We start from the raw sequence: 17,935 nt of genomic DNA, 5'->3' as shown, positions 1-17,935 counted from the left end.
GCTGCCGTGTGGCATAGTTTCCATCCCTGGCCCAGGAACTCCCACATACTGCCTGTGTGGCAAAGAAAAGAAAAATGGGGGGAAAAAATGTGATTATATACAACATCAGTGTTTTTATGATTCTTCTAGGTTAGAAAGGAGTTGTTAGCGTCCGTCTGCCAAAGTACAAGGTGCAGTTATTCCATAGAGATTTGTTATTTTCATAGAGATTTGAATGTTCAGTAACATGATGTGGGCATTATTTTTACCTTTGGGGTTACATGGTTTGCCTTTGATAAAAGGGCAATAGAAACGTTTGTAGGTTTTTTTGTTTGTTTTGTTTTGTTTTGTCTTTTTGCCATTTCTTGGGCCGCTCCTGCGGCATATGGAGGTTCCCAGGCTAGGGGTCCAATCGGAGCTGTAGCCGCCAGCCTACACCAGAGGCACAGCAACGCGGGATCCTAGCCGCGTCTGCAGCCCACACCACAGCTCACGGCAACGCCGGATCGTTAACCCACTGAGCAAGGGCAGGGACCGAACCCGCAACCTCATGGTTCCTACTCCGATTCGTTAACCACAGCACCACGATGGGAACTCCAAGAAACGTTTGTATCTTCACTAAATCTTAAGTTGTCTAACATGAGTGGCATTGGAGAGGCACCATTTGTTTCTGTTGAGGTTGTAAACAACAACATACCCACCTTATTCAGAAGATCAAGATGAGAAAGTATGAAACATTGGGAAATACTGCTGTTGTTATTAACAGAAATTAGAATTTGTAGACAGTGCTCATGCAGTTAAAAGATGTGTTCACTGAATCTAGATGATTTCTCTTTATTGGGGAAGAAGTTCCCTGGTGGTTTAGTGATTAGGAACCTGGTGTTTTCACTGCTGCAGCCCAGGTTCAGTTCCTGGTCTGGAAACTGAGATCCCACGTCACGCCACTGCCATGCCACTGCTACTGCAATCCAAAAAAAAAAGATGATGAAGAGTGCTTTCTGTGTTGTCAAGTTTTCTGTGTCTTGATTTTATAGTAAAAGCCTAATAAGGCCATAGAAAAGAATAGCTCCTGACAATTTTTTTTTTTTAAGCAGATTATGGAAGAACGTGTGTTTCATTTTGATGATGTATGTCCATTCTGTACTCATAATTTATAAGTAAGGATGCTACATCAAACTGTAAACAGTGTTTGGTCTTAGGGCATTGGGGATGCAGAGAGAGGAGGAGGTTGTAATTTAAAAAAGAAAACTGATAGTGTTTTTAAAGGGGAAATTGGCTAAGATTAATTTTAATGCATGGTCTCTATTTCTATTTTATGACCAATTCTTTAGTTTGAGTTGAAAAACACCATGGGAGTTCCCGTCGTGGCTCAGCAGAAATGAACCTGACTAGCATCCACAAGGATGCAAGTTCCATCCCTGGCCTCGATCATTGGGTCAAGGATCTGGTGTTGCTGTGAGCTGTGGTATAGATCGCAGATGTGTTGGGGATCTGATGTTGCTGTGGCTGTGGCGTAGGCCAGCAGCTGCAGCTCCAATTCGACCCCTAGCCTGGGACCTTCCATATGCAGCATGGGTGGCCTTAAAAAGACCAAAAGAAAAAAAGAAAAAAATCTTTTACCGCTCTTTTAGGTGGGTGTGTTTATTATCCTCATTTTACTGCTGGTAAGGGGTAGAACAGTTTAAATTCAGGCACCATCTGATTCTGCTGCCACTTTTTGAAAACACTTTATCACTTACCTTGCTAATCCTGAGTTTTCTTCCTCTTTCTCTGTTTCATTTTCGTTTTCTTTGCAGCTCCTCTTCCTGATATTTAAATTTCTGAATTTTCAAACTTTTGTCCTGTGTCCTCTTTTCACTCACACCATTGCTTCAATGGTGTAGAAGATTATGAACTCTCAGTGTGTATCCTTAGCTTAGAGCTGCTTCTGAACTCTAGACCCACATAGCCAACTCTTTCTTCAACACATCCAAAATTTAACTTCGCATCTGCTCCTTCTGTATTGGCTATTTTGCCAAATGATAAAGCTGTTCACCAGCTGCTTAGCAGAAACCTGAGGATCTTCTCTTAGCTGTCATAAACAATCACCAAGTCCTATTTTATTGTGTCTTATATCTCATTCATCTACCTCCCTATGAAAGTCCCCCCACTCAAGTTCTCAGGGCAACCTGTGCTTGTCTGCCTCCCCTTTATAACATTTACAATGTTTATATTCACTTAATTATGTTAGCTTTTTGTTTTCATTCCTTTAGAACAAAATTTTTCAGTTCCTTTAGAAGAGAAACTAAGGGCAAGACCACGACAGTCTTGTTTTTTGTTTTTTTAAATTATATCCTTGAGAGCTAGCAGAGCGCTCAGCAGAGAGACATCATGAAATATTTGCTGAATGAAAAAATGAAGAGAAATTTGTTTCAGGAAAATCCCTAGCAAGAATGGGTACTGTGAAGGGTGAATTCCTAAAGACAGACTTGTAAACCAAATTTCTGGTAGTCAGGCCATAGGAAGGAGCTAAGGAACTGGCAGTAGGATTGAGAGAAGCAAGCTATTGGGAAAGTGGAGGTTGTGGGACTTGCTGACTGTTGTCCTGTGGAAGGTAGGCGAGGGGGTATCAAGAATGCAGTGGGTTTTTAGCTTTGACCACTGGGTAAATCATGATATCATTCCTTGAGAAGATCTGGTATGAAGGGAAGGTTGACTTTAGTTTTGGACCTGTTGACTTTGAAGAAACTCCTTGGGACACATGGATGGAGAGAACCAATAGGCAGTTATAAAAATAGAACTTGGAGCCTCTGTTGTGGTGCATTGGAAACAAATCCGACTAGTATCCGAGGATGCAGGTTCAATCCCTGGCCTTGCTCAGTGGGTTGGGGATCCGGCTTTGCTAAGAGTTGTGATGCAGGTTGCAGGTGAAGCTTGGATCCCACATTGCTGAGGCTGTGGCGCAGGCCTGTGTCTGTAGCTCTGATTCCACCCCTAGCTTGGGAACTTCCATATGCCATGGGTACAGCCCTAAAAAGAAAAAAACATTAGAACTAGAATCCAGGAGGCTTTAATTCATCGGTGAGTAAAACCAGAGGAATGCTACTGATAATTCAAGTGAACAGAGCAGATAGATATTTTGGTACTTTTTAACTTGGGAGTGGATGTTATAAGCACATATTGTATGTCATACTGAAATGGGATTTTTACATTGATATCATTAAACATACTCTGTGAATGTTAGCTAATAACAACAACTGTGAATCTATACATTCTTTTTATTGAACTAGCAGATCTATATTTTAATTATGTATTTTGTTAATACCAAATTATACCTTTTTTCCTTCTTAAAAGCAGAAATAGTTGTATAGCCCTGGGAACTATATCTAGTCACTTATGATGGAGCATGATAATGTGAGAAAAAAGAATGTATACATTTGTGTGTAACTGGGTCACCTTGCTGTACAGCAGAAAACTGACAGAACACTATAAAGCAGGTATAATGGAAAAAATAAAAATCATTATAAAATTAGAAAAGAAAATGAAACTTAGAGTTGTAGAATTCTAAGACTGTAAACTCCATGAGGACTTGCTGCCATGTGATTAAATTCTTTTTCCTCTTATTTCTCTAGGGCCTATTCCCTGGTGGATTCCAGTCAGGTGTCTACATTTCTGATTTCCATTCTGCTTATAGTCTATGGTAGTTTCAGGTAAGATGCTCTGAAAATGGGGTTCATTTCAGTTGGAGGTGGAAGAAGCATTGCTCTGAAAGTGTTGGCACCAAAGCTTATTGTTTTCATGAAGAAACATGATTTTGACAGGAATTGAGTTGATAATTCCGATATTTATTCGTTGGTTGGCTGCTGTTAAAACAGTTCTTGGTTTTGCTTATGGCTTTGGCATTTTAATGCAAACAAGCAAAAAGCAATTGCTTAAATTCTAGTTCTGAAAATAATGACTCACAAAAGTATATTTATTGAAAGGGTTGAGGAGAGAGTCTTTGCCAGTGATTGTACAGACTCTCAAAGGGGACACACGTTTTTTTTAATTTAAAAAAGGCATTGGGGAGTTCCCATCATGGCTTAGCAGTTAACGAACTCTACTAGCATCCATGAGGACGCATGTTCGATCCCTGGCCTTGCTCGGTGGGTTAAGGATCCGGCATTGCCATGAGCTGAGGTGTAGGTTGCAGACGTAGCTCGGATCCCCAGTTGCTATGGCCGTGGTGTAGGCCGGCAGCTATAGCTCTGATTGGAGCCCTAGCCTGGGAACCTCCATATGCCGTGGGTGCGGCCCTAAAACAAAATAAAAAAGACCAAAAAAAAAAGGGCATTGACCTAGGTTGAGCCATGTTAAGTTGCCAGTAGTCACCTGTTTTGACCTATAGAAATAATTTTATATGGTTCAACCTACTATTAGGATAGTGCCTGGTAGCGTTGGCGAGTGGTCTCTCTGATGACCTTGGGAATGCTGAGACTGAATCTCCTTGAAATTTCCATTCTAGCAGGCAGCCATAGGAGTACAAAGGAAAATCAAGAAGCTAGGTATTCATTTCTTTTCACTATTCTTGCTTGAGAGGAAACTTAGTGGTTGTATAACTCAAAATAGTTTTGTGGCTGATACATTTAAAAATGAAGGCTGCCTGAGGATTTTTTTTTTTTGTCTTTTTAGGGCTGTACCCACAGCATATGGAAGTTCCCAGGCTAGGGGTCGAATTGGAGCTGCAGCTGCCAGCCACAGCCACAGCCACAGCCACACCAGATCTGAACTGCGTCTGTGACCTACACCACAGGCCATGGCAACACCAAATCCTTAATCCACTGAGCGAGGCCAAGGATCAAACCTGCATCCTCATGGGTACTGGTTGGGTCGTTAACTGCTGAGCCATGACAGGAACTCCTGCCTGAGAAATTTTAAATTGAGAACTCGAAAGGGAGCAACAGTGATAAATGAAATAATCAGATAAGAATTTCGAACCATCCAGTATTATGTCTGGATTTTAATGGTTACTTGGTAAAATCATAGACTTCAAAGCTTTATTTTAACACTAAGAACAAGTAGAATACTATTGATTAATTCTAGTATCAGTTGATAAAACTTTTAATCATTGAGACTTATGCTGTGAGTCCAAGGTTGATAACCACTCTTAAGAAGCATTGGTCAAGCCAGAGCAATTTAAAACTCATCAGCATAATCCTGATATTTTGTATCTGTATTCTTTGGACAAGGTTTTGATTTTTTCTTTGAGTATATAATGCATTAACATTTCAAAAGTCTTTATAATTAAGAAAAAAACTATTATTTTTTTTGTTGCTTTCTTTTTTTTTTTTGTCTTTTTGCCTTTTCTAGGGCCACTTCCTGTGGCATGTGAAGGTTCCCAGGCTAGGGGTCCAATCGGAGCTGTAGCCGCCGGCCTATGCAAGAGCCACAGCAAGCGGGATCCAAGCCGAGTCTGCAACCTACACCACAGCTCACACCAGTGCCGGATCCCCAACCCACTGAGCAAGGACAGGGATCGAACCTGCAACCTCATGGCTCTTTGTCGGATTCGTTAACCATTGAGCCATGACGGGAACTCCTGTTGTTGTTTTCTTTAGGCCTGTACCTGCGGCATATGGAGGTTCCCAGGCTAGGGGTCTAATTGGAGCTACAGTTGCCAGCCTACACCACAGCCACGGTAACACCAGATCTGAGCCGCATCTGCGACCTACACCACAGGTCATGGCAACGCTGGATCCTTAACCCACTGAGCGAGGCCAAGGATCAAACCCTCAAACTCACGGCTCCTAGTTGGATTTGTTTCCACTGTGCCATGCCGGGAACTCTAAGAAAAAAACTTTAGATAAAACTCTAATACTCCTTTCATTAGTTCAAATGACTTTTTACTTGGCATATACTTAAACACTGTGTACATTTTTATAGTTTAAATCATTTATATTCTGATTATTTTTATCTATCAAAAATATTTTCCACAATCATCTTCATGCTAATTTTTAGTAATTTGATAATTTCTTTGTATTAGTATCTTACTCCACTCTTTTTGGACATGTGGGTTGTTAAAATGACTATCTTCTTATATATTCTTTTGCTTTGGTTGAAAAATATCCCTAAGATAAATACCCAAAAATTGAAAAACTTCTCTAGAGTATGAACCGGCTCTTAACTACATATAGCCATGTTGTTTTCCAGAAGGCTTATACTAATTTAGAATTGAGCAAGTTTTAAAATTTTATGTAATAAATGTACCATAGAATTATATCATATAGATGGAAAGGATTTCTCTGGTGAGTCTCCCTTTTTTTTTTTTTTTTAACAAATGAGGAAACTGAAGCCCAACAAGATGAGGTAACCTGACAAAGATTATACAACTAGTTGTGTAATAAAGTCTGAATTGGAACTAGTTGGTAATAGAGTCTGAATTGGAACCTCATTCTCAAGACTTGTCCGATATTTTGTCCTTGATAATGCGTTGTCTGAAAAAGGTAAATCATGATCCTTTAATTATACATTTAAATTTACCTCATTGAGCAAGTTTGGAAGTAGTCTTCCTTTTCCGTTTTCCAGAAAATATTGTATAAAATTGTGTCTTTTTTGTCCTTTTAGGGCTGCACTCGAGGCATATGGAGGTTCCCAGGCTAGGGGTCCATTCAGAGCTGTAGCTGCCAGCCTACGCCAGGGCCACAGCAATGTGGGATCTGAGCCACGTCTGTGACCTACATCACCACTCACGGCAACGCCAGATCCTTAACCCAGTGAGCGAGGCCAGGGATGGAACCCGAGACCTCGTGGTTCCTAGTCGATTTGTTTCTGCTGCACCACGCCGGGAACTCCAAAATTGTGTCCTTTCTTTTTAAAATATTTGATAGAGGAATTTCCATCATGGCTCAGCAGTAATGAATCCGATTTGTATCCGTGGGGACTCGAGTTTGATCACTGGCCCCACTCAGTGGGTTAAAGATCCGTTGTTGCCTCGGGCTATGGTGTAGGTCACAGATGAGGCTTGGATCCCGAGTTGCTGTGGCTGTGGTGTAGCCTGGCAGCTGCAGCTCCAATTCAACCCTGAGCTTGGGAACTTCCATATGCCATGGGTGTGGCTCTAAAAAAGAAAAAAGAAAAAAATTTGATAGAAATTACCAGCGAAGCCATCTAAATTTAGACCTCTTTTTGTAGGAAGATTTTGTGGTTTTGGTTTTGGTTTTTCCTGCCTTTTGTTTGTTTGTGTGTTTGATTTAAGAATTAATGAAGGCTTTGTGTAGGTATGTGAGTGTTTAAATATTATAACATAAATTATACCTTTACATAAGCATACAATTTAGTACAGGTAGGACTTTTTAAAACACATGTTATTGTCTTTTTATTATAGCCATTCTAATACTAGGGTGTGAAAGGATATCTCATTGTACTTTGATTGCATTTCCCTGATAACTGAGATCAGGATGTTAAAAGGACATTGAGCATCTTTTAATGTGCTTATTGGTCTTATTTTTTTTTCCCCTTGCCGAAATGTCTATTCACATCTTTGCCCATTTTAAAATTGGATTGTCTTATACTAAGTTGTAACAGTTCTTTTTTTTTTTTCTTTTTGCCTTTTCTAGGGCTGCTTCCAAAGCATATGGTGGTTCCCAGGCTAGGGGTCGAATTGGAGCTGTGGACACCAGCCTACACCACAGCCACAGCAACGCAGGATCTGAGCCACGTCTGCAACCTACACCATAGCTCATGGCAATGCAGGATCCTTAACCCACTGAGCAAGGCCAGGGATCGAACCCTCAACCTCTTGGTTCCTAGTCGGATTCGTTAACCACTGCTCCACGATGGGAACTCCCTAACAGTTCTTTAAATATTCTAAAGAATAGGTTCTCTCAGTCACATGATTTGCAGATATTTTCTGCCAGTCTCTAGCTTGCCTTTCCATTTTCTTAATAGTGTCTTTTAAAGTGTAAACATACTTAATTTTAATAAATTCCAGCTACCAACTTTTTGTCTGATGGAGTATGCTTTCATTGTTGTATCAGAGAACTATTTGTCTAATCCACGGGCACAAAGATTTTTCTCCCAAATTTTCTTTAAGAAGTTTTTTAGTTTTACTTCTTATATTTAAGTCTATAATTCACTTTGAGTTAATTTTTGTGGTGACATGAAATGCACATCTAAATTCATTTTTATGAATATGACTATCCAGTTGTACCAGCACCATTTGTTGAAAAGACTATCCTTTGACCATTGTCAAAAATCAGAGTAAGGATTTGTCAGTCGACTCCCTGTTCCTTTTCTCATGGTCCGTATGTCTCTCCTTATGCCAGTACCACAATGTCATTTATTTATGTAGTTATTTATTTAGCCTGCACCCATAGCACATGGAAGTTCACAGGCCAGGAATTGAATCTGAGCCACAGCTGCAACCTGCCCTGCAGCTGTGGCAATGTCAGATCTTTTAACCCACTGTGCCAGTCTGGGGATTGAATACAAAGAGACCCGAACCACTGCAGTGGGGTTCTTAGCCCACTGCACCACAGCAGGAGCTCCTATATACTACAGTGTCTTGAGTGCTAAAGCTTTTTTTTTTTTTTTTTTGCTGCGCCTATGGCATGCAGAAGTTACTGGGCCAGGGGTCACCCATGCCAGAGCAGTATCCAGAACCATTGCAGTGACAACACCTGATCCATAACCCACTGAGGGAACTCCTCAATTACAATAGCTTTTATAGTAAGTGTTGAAATCTAGTAGTATAAGTCCTATAATTTTGTTCTTTTTCAGAACTACCTATTCTGGATCCTTTGTATTTGAATATTAAATTTGCAGCTGGTCAGTTTCTTTTTTTTTTTTTTTGTCTTTTTGCCATTTCTTGGGCCGCTCCCACGGCATATGGAGGTTCCCAGGCTAGGGCTCTAATCAGAGCTGTAGCCACCAGCCTACACCAGAGCCATAGCAACGTGGGATCTGAGCCACGTCTGCGACCTACACCACAGCTCACGGCAACTCCGGATCCTTAACCCAATGAGCAAGGCCAAGGATCGAACCCTCAACCTCATGGTTCCAAGTCGGATTCGTTAACCACTGAGCCACGACAGGAAGCTGGTCAGTTTCTGCAAAGAAAATTCTTCTGGGATTTTGATAGGTATTGTGAATCCATCAGTCAGTTAGAGGAGAATCACTATTTTAATAATACTGAGTCTTCCAGTCCAGGGTCCTGGAATGTCTCTACATTTATGTAGATTTTCTTTAATTTTTCTTAGTAATGCTTGTCATTTTCAGGTTTATACTTCTTAAACTTACTCATAAATATTTCATTCTTTTTGATGTTTTTTGTATGTTGCTGGATTCCATTTGCTGGTATTTTGTTGAAAAGTTGTGTGTCTATTCATGAGGGATATTAGTCTGTGGTTTTCCTGTTGTAGAACATCTTATGATTATGAAATCTGGGTAATATTGGTCTCATTGAATGAGTCTGGAAGTGTTTCCTTCTTGTCTGTTTTTCTGGAAAAGATTGTGTAGAATTGTATTATTTCTTCTTTAAATATTATATAGAATTTTCCTATATAAAGCCAGGATTTTCTTTATAAGAATATTTTTTTGGTTTTATTTTTTTGTTTGTTTTTTCCTGCTTGGTTAACTGCTTTTTTCCCTTTAAAAAAAAAAATAGCTTTATTGTGATAGAATGTACATACCATAAAAGTTGTCTCATGTAAAGTGTATAGTTCAGTGGTTTTAGTATATTTACAAGGTTGTACAGCTATCACTATGTCACACCAACTGTAGAGCATTTTCACTATCCCAAAAGAAATTGTGTATTCATTAGTGATCATTTTCCTCACTCTCAGTTGCTGTAGGTGACAATCTCCCCCCCCCCCCCCCCCGCATATATACACACCTCCTCTAGACATTTTGTAAAAGTGGTATAATGCAATATGTTACCTTTTGTGACTGGCTTCTTTCACTTTGCATAATGTTTTCAAAGTTCGTCCATTTCATAGCATGTATCAGTGTTTCATTCCTTTTTATTGCCAATGAATACTCTCTCTTGTTTATCCATGCATCAACTGATAGATGTTTAGGTTGTTTCCACCTTGTGGCTGCTGTGAACATTCATGTACAAGTTTTTGTGTGGACATATGTTGTCATTTCTCTTGAGTATGAATGTAGGGATTGACTGCTGGGTCATATGGTAACTGTGTTTAACAGGAAATGGCACTTTTTTTTAAAGCAGCTGTACCATTTTACATTTCTATCAGCAATATATGAGAGTTGCAATTTCTTTAGAGTTGGCTCACCACTGCTGCAGATCCACATTCTTGGATTCAACCAGCTGCAGATTGGGTAGCACTGGAGTATGTGTTTAGTGAAAAAAAAAAATCTGTATGAGTGGACCAACACAGTTGAAACCTGTGTTCAAGGGTCACCTGTATATTGTGGTTACAAGTCCTTTATCCAGGTAAATGCTTACAAAGAAATTTCTCCCATCCTGTGAGTTTGTCTTTTCACTTTCTGTATGTTTATAATTGTTACATTTTCTTTCTTTTTTTTTGTCTTTTTTTTTTTTTTTTTAGTTTGTCTTTTCACTTTCTGTATGTTTATAATTGTTACATTTTCTTTCTTTTTTTTTGTCTTTTTTTTTTTTTTTTTTTTTGCTATTTCTTGGGCCGCTCCCGCGGCATATGGAGGTTCCCAGGCTAGGGGTTGAATCGGAGCTGTAGCCACCGGCCTACACCAGAGCCACAGCAACGCGGGATCCGAGCCATGTCTGCAACCTACACCACAGCTCACGGCAACGCCGGATCGTTAACCCACTGAGCAAGGGCAGGGACCGAACCCGCAACCTCATGGTTCCTAGTCGGATTCGTTAACCACTGCGCCACGACGGGAACTCCTAATTGTTACATTTTCTTGATGGATTGACTGAGATAAAATGTCCCTCTTTATCTTTAGCAGCAATTTTTGTCTTATAGGTCTTTTGTCTGATATTAGTATAGCCATTCCAGCTCTCTTTTAGTTACATGTGGGAAGATTTTAAATTACTAATTCTGTTTCTTTACTTCTTATAATTCTACTTGCATTTTTTATTTCTTCTTGAGTCAGTTTTGAAAATTTTTGTCTTTCTAGGGTTTGTGCCTTTCTTCTCAGTTGTCTCATTTCTTGACATTAGTTTGTTCATGCTGATCCCTTATAAACCATTTTGGTCAATAGATGTTCCCTCTTTCGTTTTCTATTTTAGTTTAAAATATTTCTATTTTACACTACAGCCACGGCGACTCAGGATCTGATCCTCATCTGTGACCTCTACCACAGCTCACGGCAATGCCGGATCTTTAACCCACTGAGGCCAGGGATCGAACCCATGTCCTCATGGATACTAGTTGGATTTGTTTCCACTGTGCAACAATGGGAACTCCCTCTCCTGTGGTTTATTTTTTCTTGGTCAGTCTAGCTAAAGGTTTGTCTATTTTTGTTGATTGTTTCAAAGATCCAACTTTTGATTTCATTGACTTTTTTTTTCTTTTTCTGTTATAACTTTTCATTGATTTCCACTCTAATCTTTTTTTTTCCTTTTTTCTTTCTTTTTTTTTTCCCCAGGCCCCACCTGCGACATATGGAAGTTCCCACACTGGGGGTTGAATTGGAGCTGTAGCCACCAGCCTACATCACAGCCACAGCAATGCCAGATCCAGTGCCAGATCCAAGCCATGACCTTTACCGCAGCTTGAAGCAATGTCAGATCTTTAACCCACTGAGCGGGGTCAGGGATCAAACCCTCATCCTCATGTATACTAGTTGGGTTTATTACTGCTGAGCTATGACCAAATCTCCATCCACTCTCAGCTTTATCATTTCCTCCCTTCTGCTTCCTTTGGGTTTAACTTATGCCACTTTTTCTAGACCCTTAGGTTGGAACCTCAGGTTATTGATTGGAAATCTTTTTTCTTTTTTAACATATATACTTAAAGTTGCAAATTTCCCTCTAAGCATTAGCTGCATTTTCCCTGGTGATTATTTTTCTTTATAAGTGTGTTGCTTACTTTCCAAATAATTGGAATATTTTAAAATTCCATCTGTTATTTAAAAGAATTTCAACACCTAACTCAATTCTGTTGCATTCAGAAACATCCTTTTTATGACTTTTAGGAAAAGTAGCACTTGTTTTAAGGCCAGCCACATGATCTAACCTGGAGAATGTTCCATGTGCAATTGGGAAAATCAAACTTCAACAGAGGGTTGAGAGCAGGGAAGATATAATCTGGTTTGTGTTTTAGAAAGATTGTTGTGGGTTCTGTATGGGAAATAGATTGTTGAGTAAGAGGAAAAAGTGAAATAAGGGAAACTGGGAGACTACTGCCCTGATACAGGCAAAAAATGATGGCACTTTAACTGGCCTAATAGTGATGGAGCTAGATATTAGTAAATCTAGGACAAGATTGCTGATGGAATGGATATAGTGTGTATGAAAGAAGAATCAAGGATGACTCCAAGGATTATGGCGTAAACAACTGGAGCCAGTGATGGAGCCATTTTTGAGATTGAAAGCTCTATAAGAAAAGTATATTTTTCATGGAAACTTTCATGAGGTACAAGACAGTTTGTCTTGAGGTACAAGACTGATACTGGTTCTAGTTTAGTTCTTCACATTGTTGAATTTGGGGCAAGTAACCTCTGTGGACCTGTGTCTTGAAAGTTGTTTTTTAATTAATTATGGCTATTACTATAATTTATAGCAGTAGTGATACAGTGTTAACTGTATTCTGACTTGTAATGCTCTTGCTAAGCTTTACAGAGTGATTTGTGTGTTTTTTATAGTAGTGCTTAAATAACCAAACATATCTTTATAACACATCTCTAAGTATTTAATAAGCCATGCTGAAATTGTTTTGGTAGGTCAAAACTTTTCAAATATTGTAGTTTTAACTGATGGATTCTTCTTACTCATTGAACTAGTATCATATGGGGGTTTTTAGGAATGCCTCTTCTCAAAAATACCTGTTTGTGGTAACAGAAATGAAAATTGCAGTAGTTAATGAGGTAAAACTAGTAGCAGAGTAATTTCCTTGATTCTTGCTTTAATATAAACAAGAGATAGCTTAGTGAAGAACTGACCCGTGACTTACCTGGAGATGGACTCCTTGGTGAAAATACTTACAGGGCGTTCTTCATTAAGGGCACAGCCAGTTAGGTACCTTAGGGTGCCAAATGATGCTTCCCAGTCTATCTTGCTGTCTGATTTCTGCAATTTCTACCAGTTTAGATGTTTCTCAATTCTGAGTGACTTCTCTTTCTTAGTATGAGGGGGTTAGGTAGAGAAGTATTAATTTTTTTTGGCTGTTATATATATTTTTTTTGCTTAGACATTGACTATCTTAAAGAAATCTGATGAGGAAAATAGCTATTGTTTTACTGAGCATTTATGTGGCAGATATGCTGCAGAGTGTTTTACATAGTCTCATTTAATCTTCACATCAGTTCCACAGGATAGGTAACTGGTTATTCCCATTTTTCAAATGAGGAGCCTCGGGTCCAGAAATGTTAAGTAGCTTATTTAAGTAATAAATAATGGAACTGGGATTCAAACTCAAGCAATACTTTACTGCTGCTGGCTATTGAGAATAGTAACAGAATTTTTTTTTTTGTCTTTTTGCCTTTTCTAGGGCTGCTCCCGCGGCATATGGAGGTTCCCAGGCTAGGGGTCAAATTGGAGCTGTAGCCACTGGCCTACACCAGAGCCACAGCTATGCGGGATCCGAGCCGCGTCTGCAACCTACACCACAGCTCACGGCAACACCGGATCCTCAACCCACTGAGTAAGGCCAGGGATCGAACCCGCAACCTCATGGTTCCTAGTCGGATTCATTAACCACTGCACCACGACGGGAACTCCCAGAATTTTTAAATGTGAAGCAAATAAATTGATCTGGTAGTAAAGTAAGAAGGAATGAGAAGCTTTCTTTAAAAACCCCTTTATGGTGATTTTTTTTTTCTTTTGCTTCAGCAGTGATTCCCTTCAGACTTGATTGAGTGTAAAACTCACCTGCGGAAGATTATTTAGTAGGCTTAGGATGGGGGCCCAGCACCTTCATCTTGTTCTGGTGACCTCCTCAGCACGCTCTGACAAACTTTCTTAACACTCTAAATTGTTGGTTCTTAATTGCTGATAGCATTTTAGAGATGTATTCATCGAGAACTTCCCATCAGCTCAGTGGTTAATGAATCCAACTATTATCAGTGAGGACACAGGTTCAATCCTTGGCCTCCCTCAGTGGGTTAAGGATCTGGCGTTGCTGTGAGCTGTGGTGTAGGTCGCAGATGTGGCTCAGATCCTATGTGGCTGTGGCTGTGGTGTAGGCCAGCAGCTGCAGCTCCCATTCACCCCCTAGCCTGGGAACCTCCATATGCAGTGAGTGAGGCCCTAAAAAGACCAAAAAAAAATAAAATTAAATTAAAAAAAAGACCCATTCATCCATATGTTCCTTTAATTACCCTTTACAACTATACTGAAGCACTCCCGAAGTTCTCAAGAGTTTCCTCTTTTGCAAAATCGAAAAAATTTCCCCTCATTCTTCATCCTTAATAAGACCTTGATGGTTTACCACCACATGCTATTGCAGATTTCTCCTCTCTTGGCTTCCACCATTCGCTTTTATGCTCCCTTTCTTATAGGTCATACACAAAAATGCTTCTTGAATTTGAATAGCCCATCCCCATTGCCCCCCAGATGCCCTGACAAATATGTTTATTGCTTCTGATTTGGGACCATAAAAATACATTATTCGTTTATTTAAAATTATTATATTTTATTTATTTGGAGTTGTGAAGACATGGAAAAAATTGTAAAATAAAGGAGAAAAGATTTGTGAATTGTACTGGTTATTTTCACCTCCCCGCCCCAGGCTTTCACACAGAGGGAAAAACTATGCCAAATAAAACTAAGTTCTAAAACTCAAAACAAGTCTTTGATTTTAGGAGCTCTTATGTTCGCCATCCCTTGACTGAGCTTTGCTTGCTAGACTTCCTACATCAAAGATGACACCTGGGAGTCCCCGTCGTGGCTCAGTGGTTAATGAATCCGACTAGGAATCATGAGGTTGCGGGTTTGATCCCTGCCTTGCTCAGTGGGTTGAGGATCCGGTGTTGCCGTGAGCTGTGGTGTAGGTTGCAGACGCGGCTCAGATCCCGCATTGCTGTGGCTCTGGTGTAGGCCAGTGGCTACAGCTCCAATTGGACCCCTAGCCTGGGAACCTCCATATGCCATGGGAGCAACCCTAGAAATGGCAAAAAGACAAAAAAAAAAAAAAAGATGGCACCTGATTTCTCCTTAATTTTCCAGCTGCTCAGGAAAAAATAACATAATTAATCTAATAATTGTGTCCCCAAAGCCTTTGACAAACCGATAGGAGAGCATTAATGGGAAAGAATTGGAGGAGAAAGGTACTACTCTGATAGGCAGGTACAGCTGAGAATCGTAGTTTGAAAATGTTTTAGACTTTCTTAGGCAGCTTATTACTGTCAAGACACTTGTGTTCTGTCCCATCAGGAATCATAGGCAAAAAATAACATGTTTGAAGTGGTACTAAAAGGAAAATACAGTTTATAAACTATAGATAATACATAATTATATATAATACATTTATATTTGTAAAGTTGCTATATAAATAAGGAATAGTGGAACTTTTAGAGTAACTACTATCTTTTTTAAGGCAAGCGCCTATCTTTGTTTTCTTTAATGGTGAGGGTAATTTATCTGCTTACACCCAAACCTACTCTAGGAAGACAGTGTCATCAGGTTAATGAGACTGCAGAGGGGGAGTTCCTGCTGTGGCTCAGTGGTAATAGATAACAAGGACCTACTGTATAGCATAGGGAATTCTCCTCTATATATATATTTTTAATGCTTTTTAGGGCCACACCCACAGCATATGGAGGTTCCCAGTCTAGGGGTCAAATCAGAGCTACAGCTGCCGACCTGCACCACAGCCACAGCAACTCAGGATCTGAGCCGTGTCTGCAACCTACACCACAGCTCACCGCAACGCTGGATCCTTAACCCACTGAGCAAGGCCAGGGGTCAAACCCACAACCTCATGGTTACTAGTTGGGTTCACTGAGCCATGATGGGAACTCCTCTACTCAGTATTCTTTAATAACTAGAGTTTCCATCACAGCTCAGTGGTGACAAACCCGACTAGTATCCATGAGGACTTGGGTTTGATCCCTGGCCTCGCTCAGTGGGTTAAAGGATCCGACATTGCTGTGAGCTGTTGTGTATATGGTGCAGACGTGGCTTGGATCCTGTGTTTCTGTGGCTGTGGCATAGGCTGGTGGCCACAGGTCCAATTAGACCCCTAGCCTGGGAACTTCCATATGCTACAGGTGTGGCCCTAAAAAGACCAAAAAAAAAAAAAAAAAGACTGCAGAGAGAGTAAGAAAGTCATTTTACATGATTGTGTTGCCTTCATATTAAATGTATATAATTGTAAAGTTAGACCAGGTTAACCAAAACAGGTCTCATTATGGTTCACAAATATGATCCGTTTATCACACACTAATGTGTGATGTGTTTTTATTATTTTTTATGGCCACACCCACAGCAACACCAAACCCTTTAACCCACTGCAACAAGGCCAGAAATCAAACCTGCACCTCCTCGGCAACTCAAGCTGCTGCAGTCAGATTCTTAACACACTGTGCCACAGTGGGAACTCCAGTGTTTATCTTTTGAACTGTTTTTGCCATCTCGTAACCTGTCCTACTTTAGAAAACTTAGATCTGTATTAAATAATGTAGGGAATGATTATGTACATTGTAATGTATATGGATGAGTTCCTTGGTATATTTAACAATTTCACCAATACCTTTTTCAATGTTCCATTTATAAAAACTGCTATAACGTTTCTAGAAACACACATTTAACTTAACGCCAGGCTCAGCCATATAGTGTTTACCTTGACCAAATGAATTCTCCTCTTCACTGTGCTTACTTGCAATATTAGGATAATCACAAAACATGATGTTCTTCAGAGTTCCCGTCGTGGCTCAGTGGTTAACAAATCCAACTAGGAACCATGAGGTTTCTGGTTTGATCCCTGGTGTTGCTCAGTGGGTTAGGGATCCGGCGTTGCCGTGAGCTGTGGTGTAGGTCGCAGACGCAGCTCAGATCCCGCGTTGCTGTGACTCTGACGTAGGCCGGTGGCTACAGCTCCGATTAGACCCGTAGCCTGAGAACCTCCATGTGCCACAGGAGCAGCCCCAGAAAAAGGCAAAAAGACAAAAAAAAAACCAAAATGATATTCTTAAAAGAAAATACTAAAATTAAAATTTTCAGTTTGCATTTCTTCTCCAGTATTCACAATTGTACTGTTATCAGAATTCAAACAAATGAACAGGAGTTCCCGTCGTGGCGCAGTGGTTAACAAATCCGACTAGGAACCATGAGGTTGCGGGTTCGGTCCCTGCCCTTGCTCGGTGGGTTAACGATCCGGTGTTGCCGTGAGCTGTGGTGTAGGTTGCAGACGCGGCTCGGATCCCGAGTTGCTGTGGCTCTGGTGTAGGCCGGTGGCTACAGCTCCAATTGGACCCCTTGCCTGGGAACCTCCATATGCCTCGGGAGCGGCCCAAGAAATAGCAAAAAAAGACCAAAAAAAAAAAAAAACCAAGTATAACTTTGAGTAGATCTGTTCTCAGCTCATTTTGCATCCCACAATTTCTCTTTTCTTTTACCCTGATCTGTTCAAAAGGATTTCAGACCATTCATTAAGTTTTACAAGTTTTGATGAGATAAGGGAAATTAAAATGGGGTGAAAGAAATAAAAAAAGGAAAAGTAAGAGTGGCAACAAAGTAGAGCCAAAAGTAAGTCTAAAAATGCATACCATATTAGCCAACACTCCTACTACTGGTGGTCCACAGACACCACAGTAAGCTTTCTGACAATTATCTGTCAGAAAAAAAGAAATTAAAAACTTTACAGTGTCCTTGGATAAAAAGAATCCAGTTGTT

The 17,935-nt window shown here is 40.1% G+C and overlaps 1 protein-coding gene across 1 annotated transcript in view; it reads left to right on the top strand.

Annotated features, from left to right (window-relative positions):
• Nucleotides 1-17,935, top strand: part of SPPL3 (signal peptide peptidase like 3) — a 120,618-nt gene that overhangs the window by 68,467 nt on the left and 34,216 nt on the right. The window contains exon 2 of the mRNA XM_047759406.1: nt 3,591-3,668. Coding sequence (XP_047615362.1) covers nt 3,591-3,668 — 78 coding nt within the window. The remainder of the gene's footprint in view (nt 1-3,590; nt 3,669-17,935) is intronic.

The sequence above is a fragment of the Phacochoerus africanus genome, chromosome 15 (assembly GCF_016906955.1).
Source record: "Phacochoerus africanus isolate WHEZ1 chromosome 15, ROS_Pafr_v1, whole genome shotgun sequence".
In the NCBI taxonomy this organism is placed as follows: domain Eukaryota; kingdom Metazoa; phylum Chordata; class Mammalia; order Artiodactyla; family Suidae; genus Phacochoerus; species Phacochoerus africanus.
Note: the sequence above shows the minus strand (reverse complement) of the source record. Positions and strands in the feature narration are given on the sequence as shown.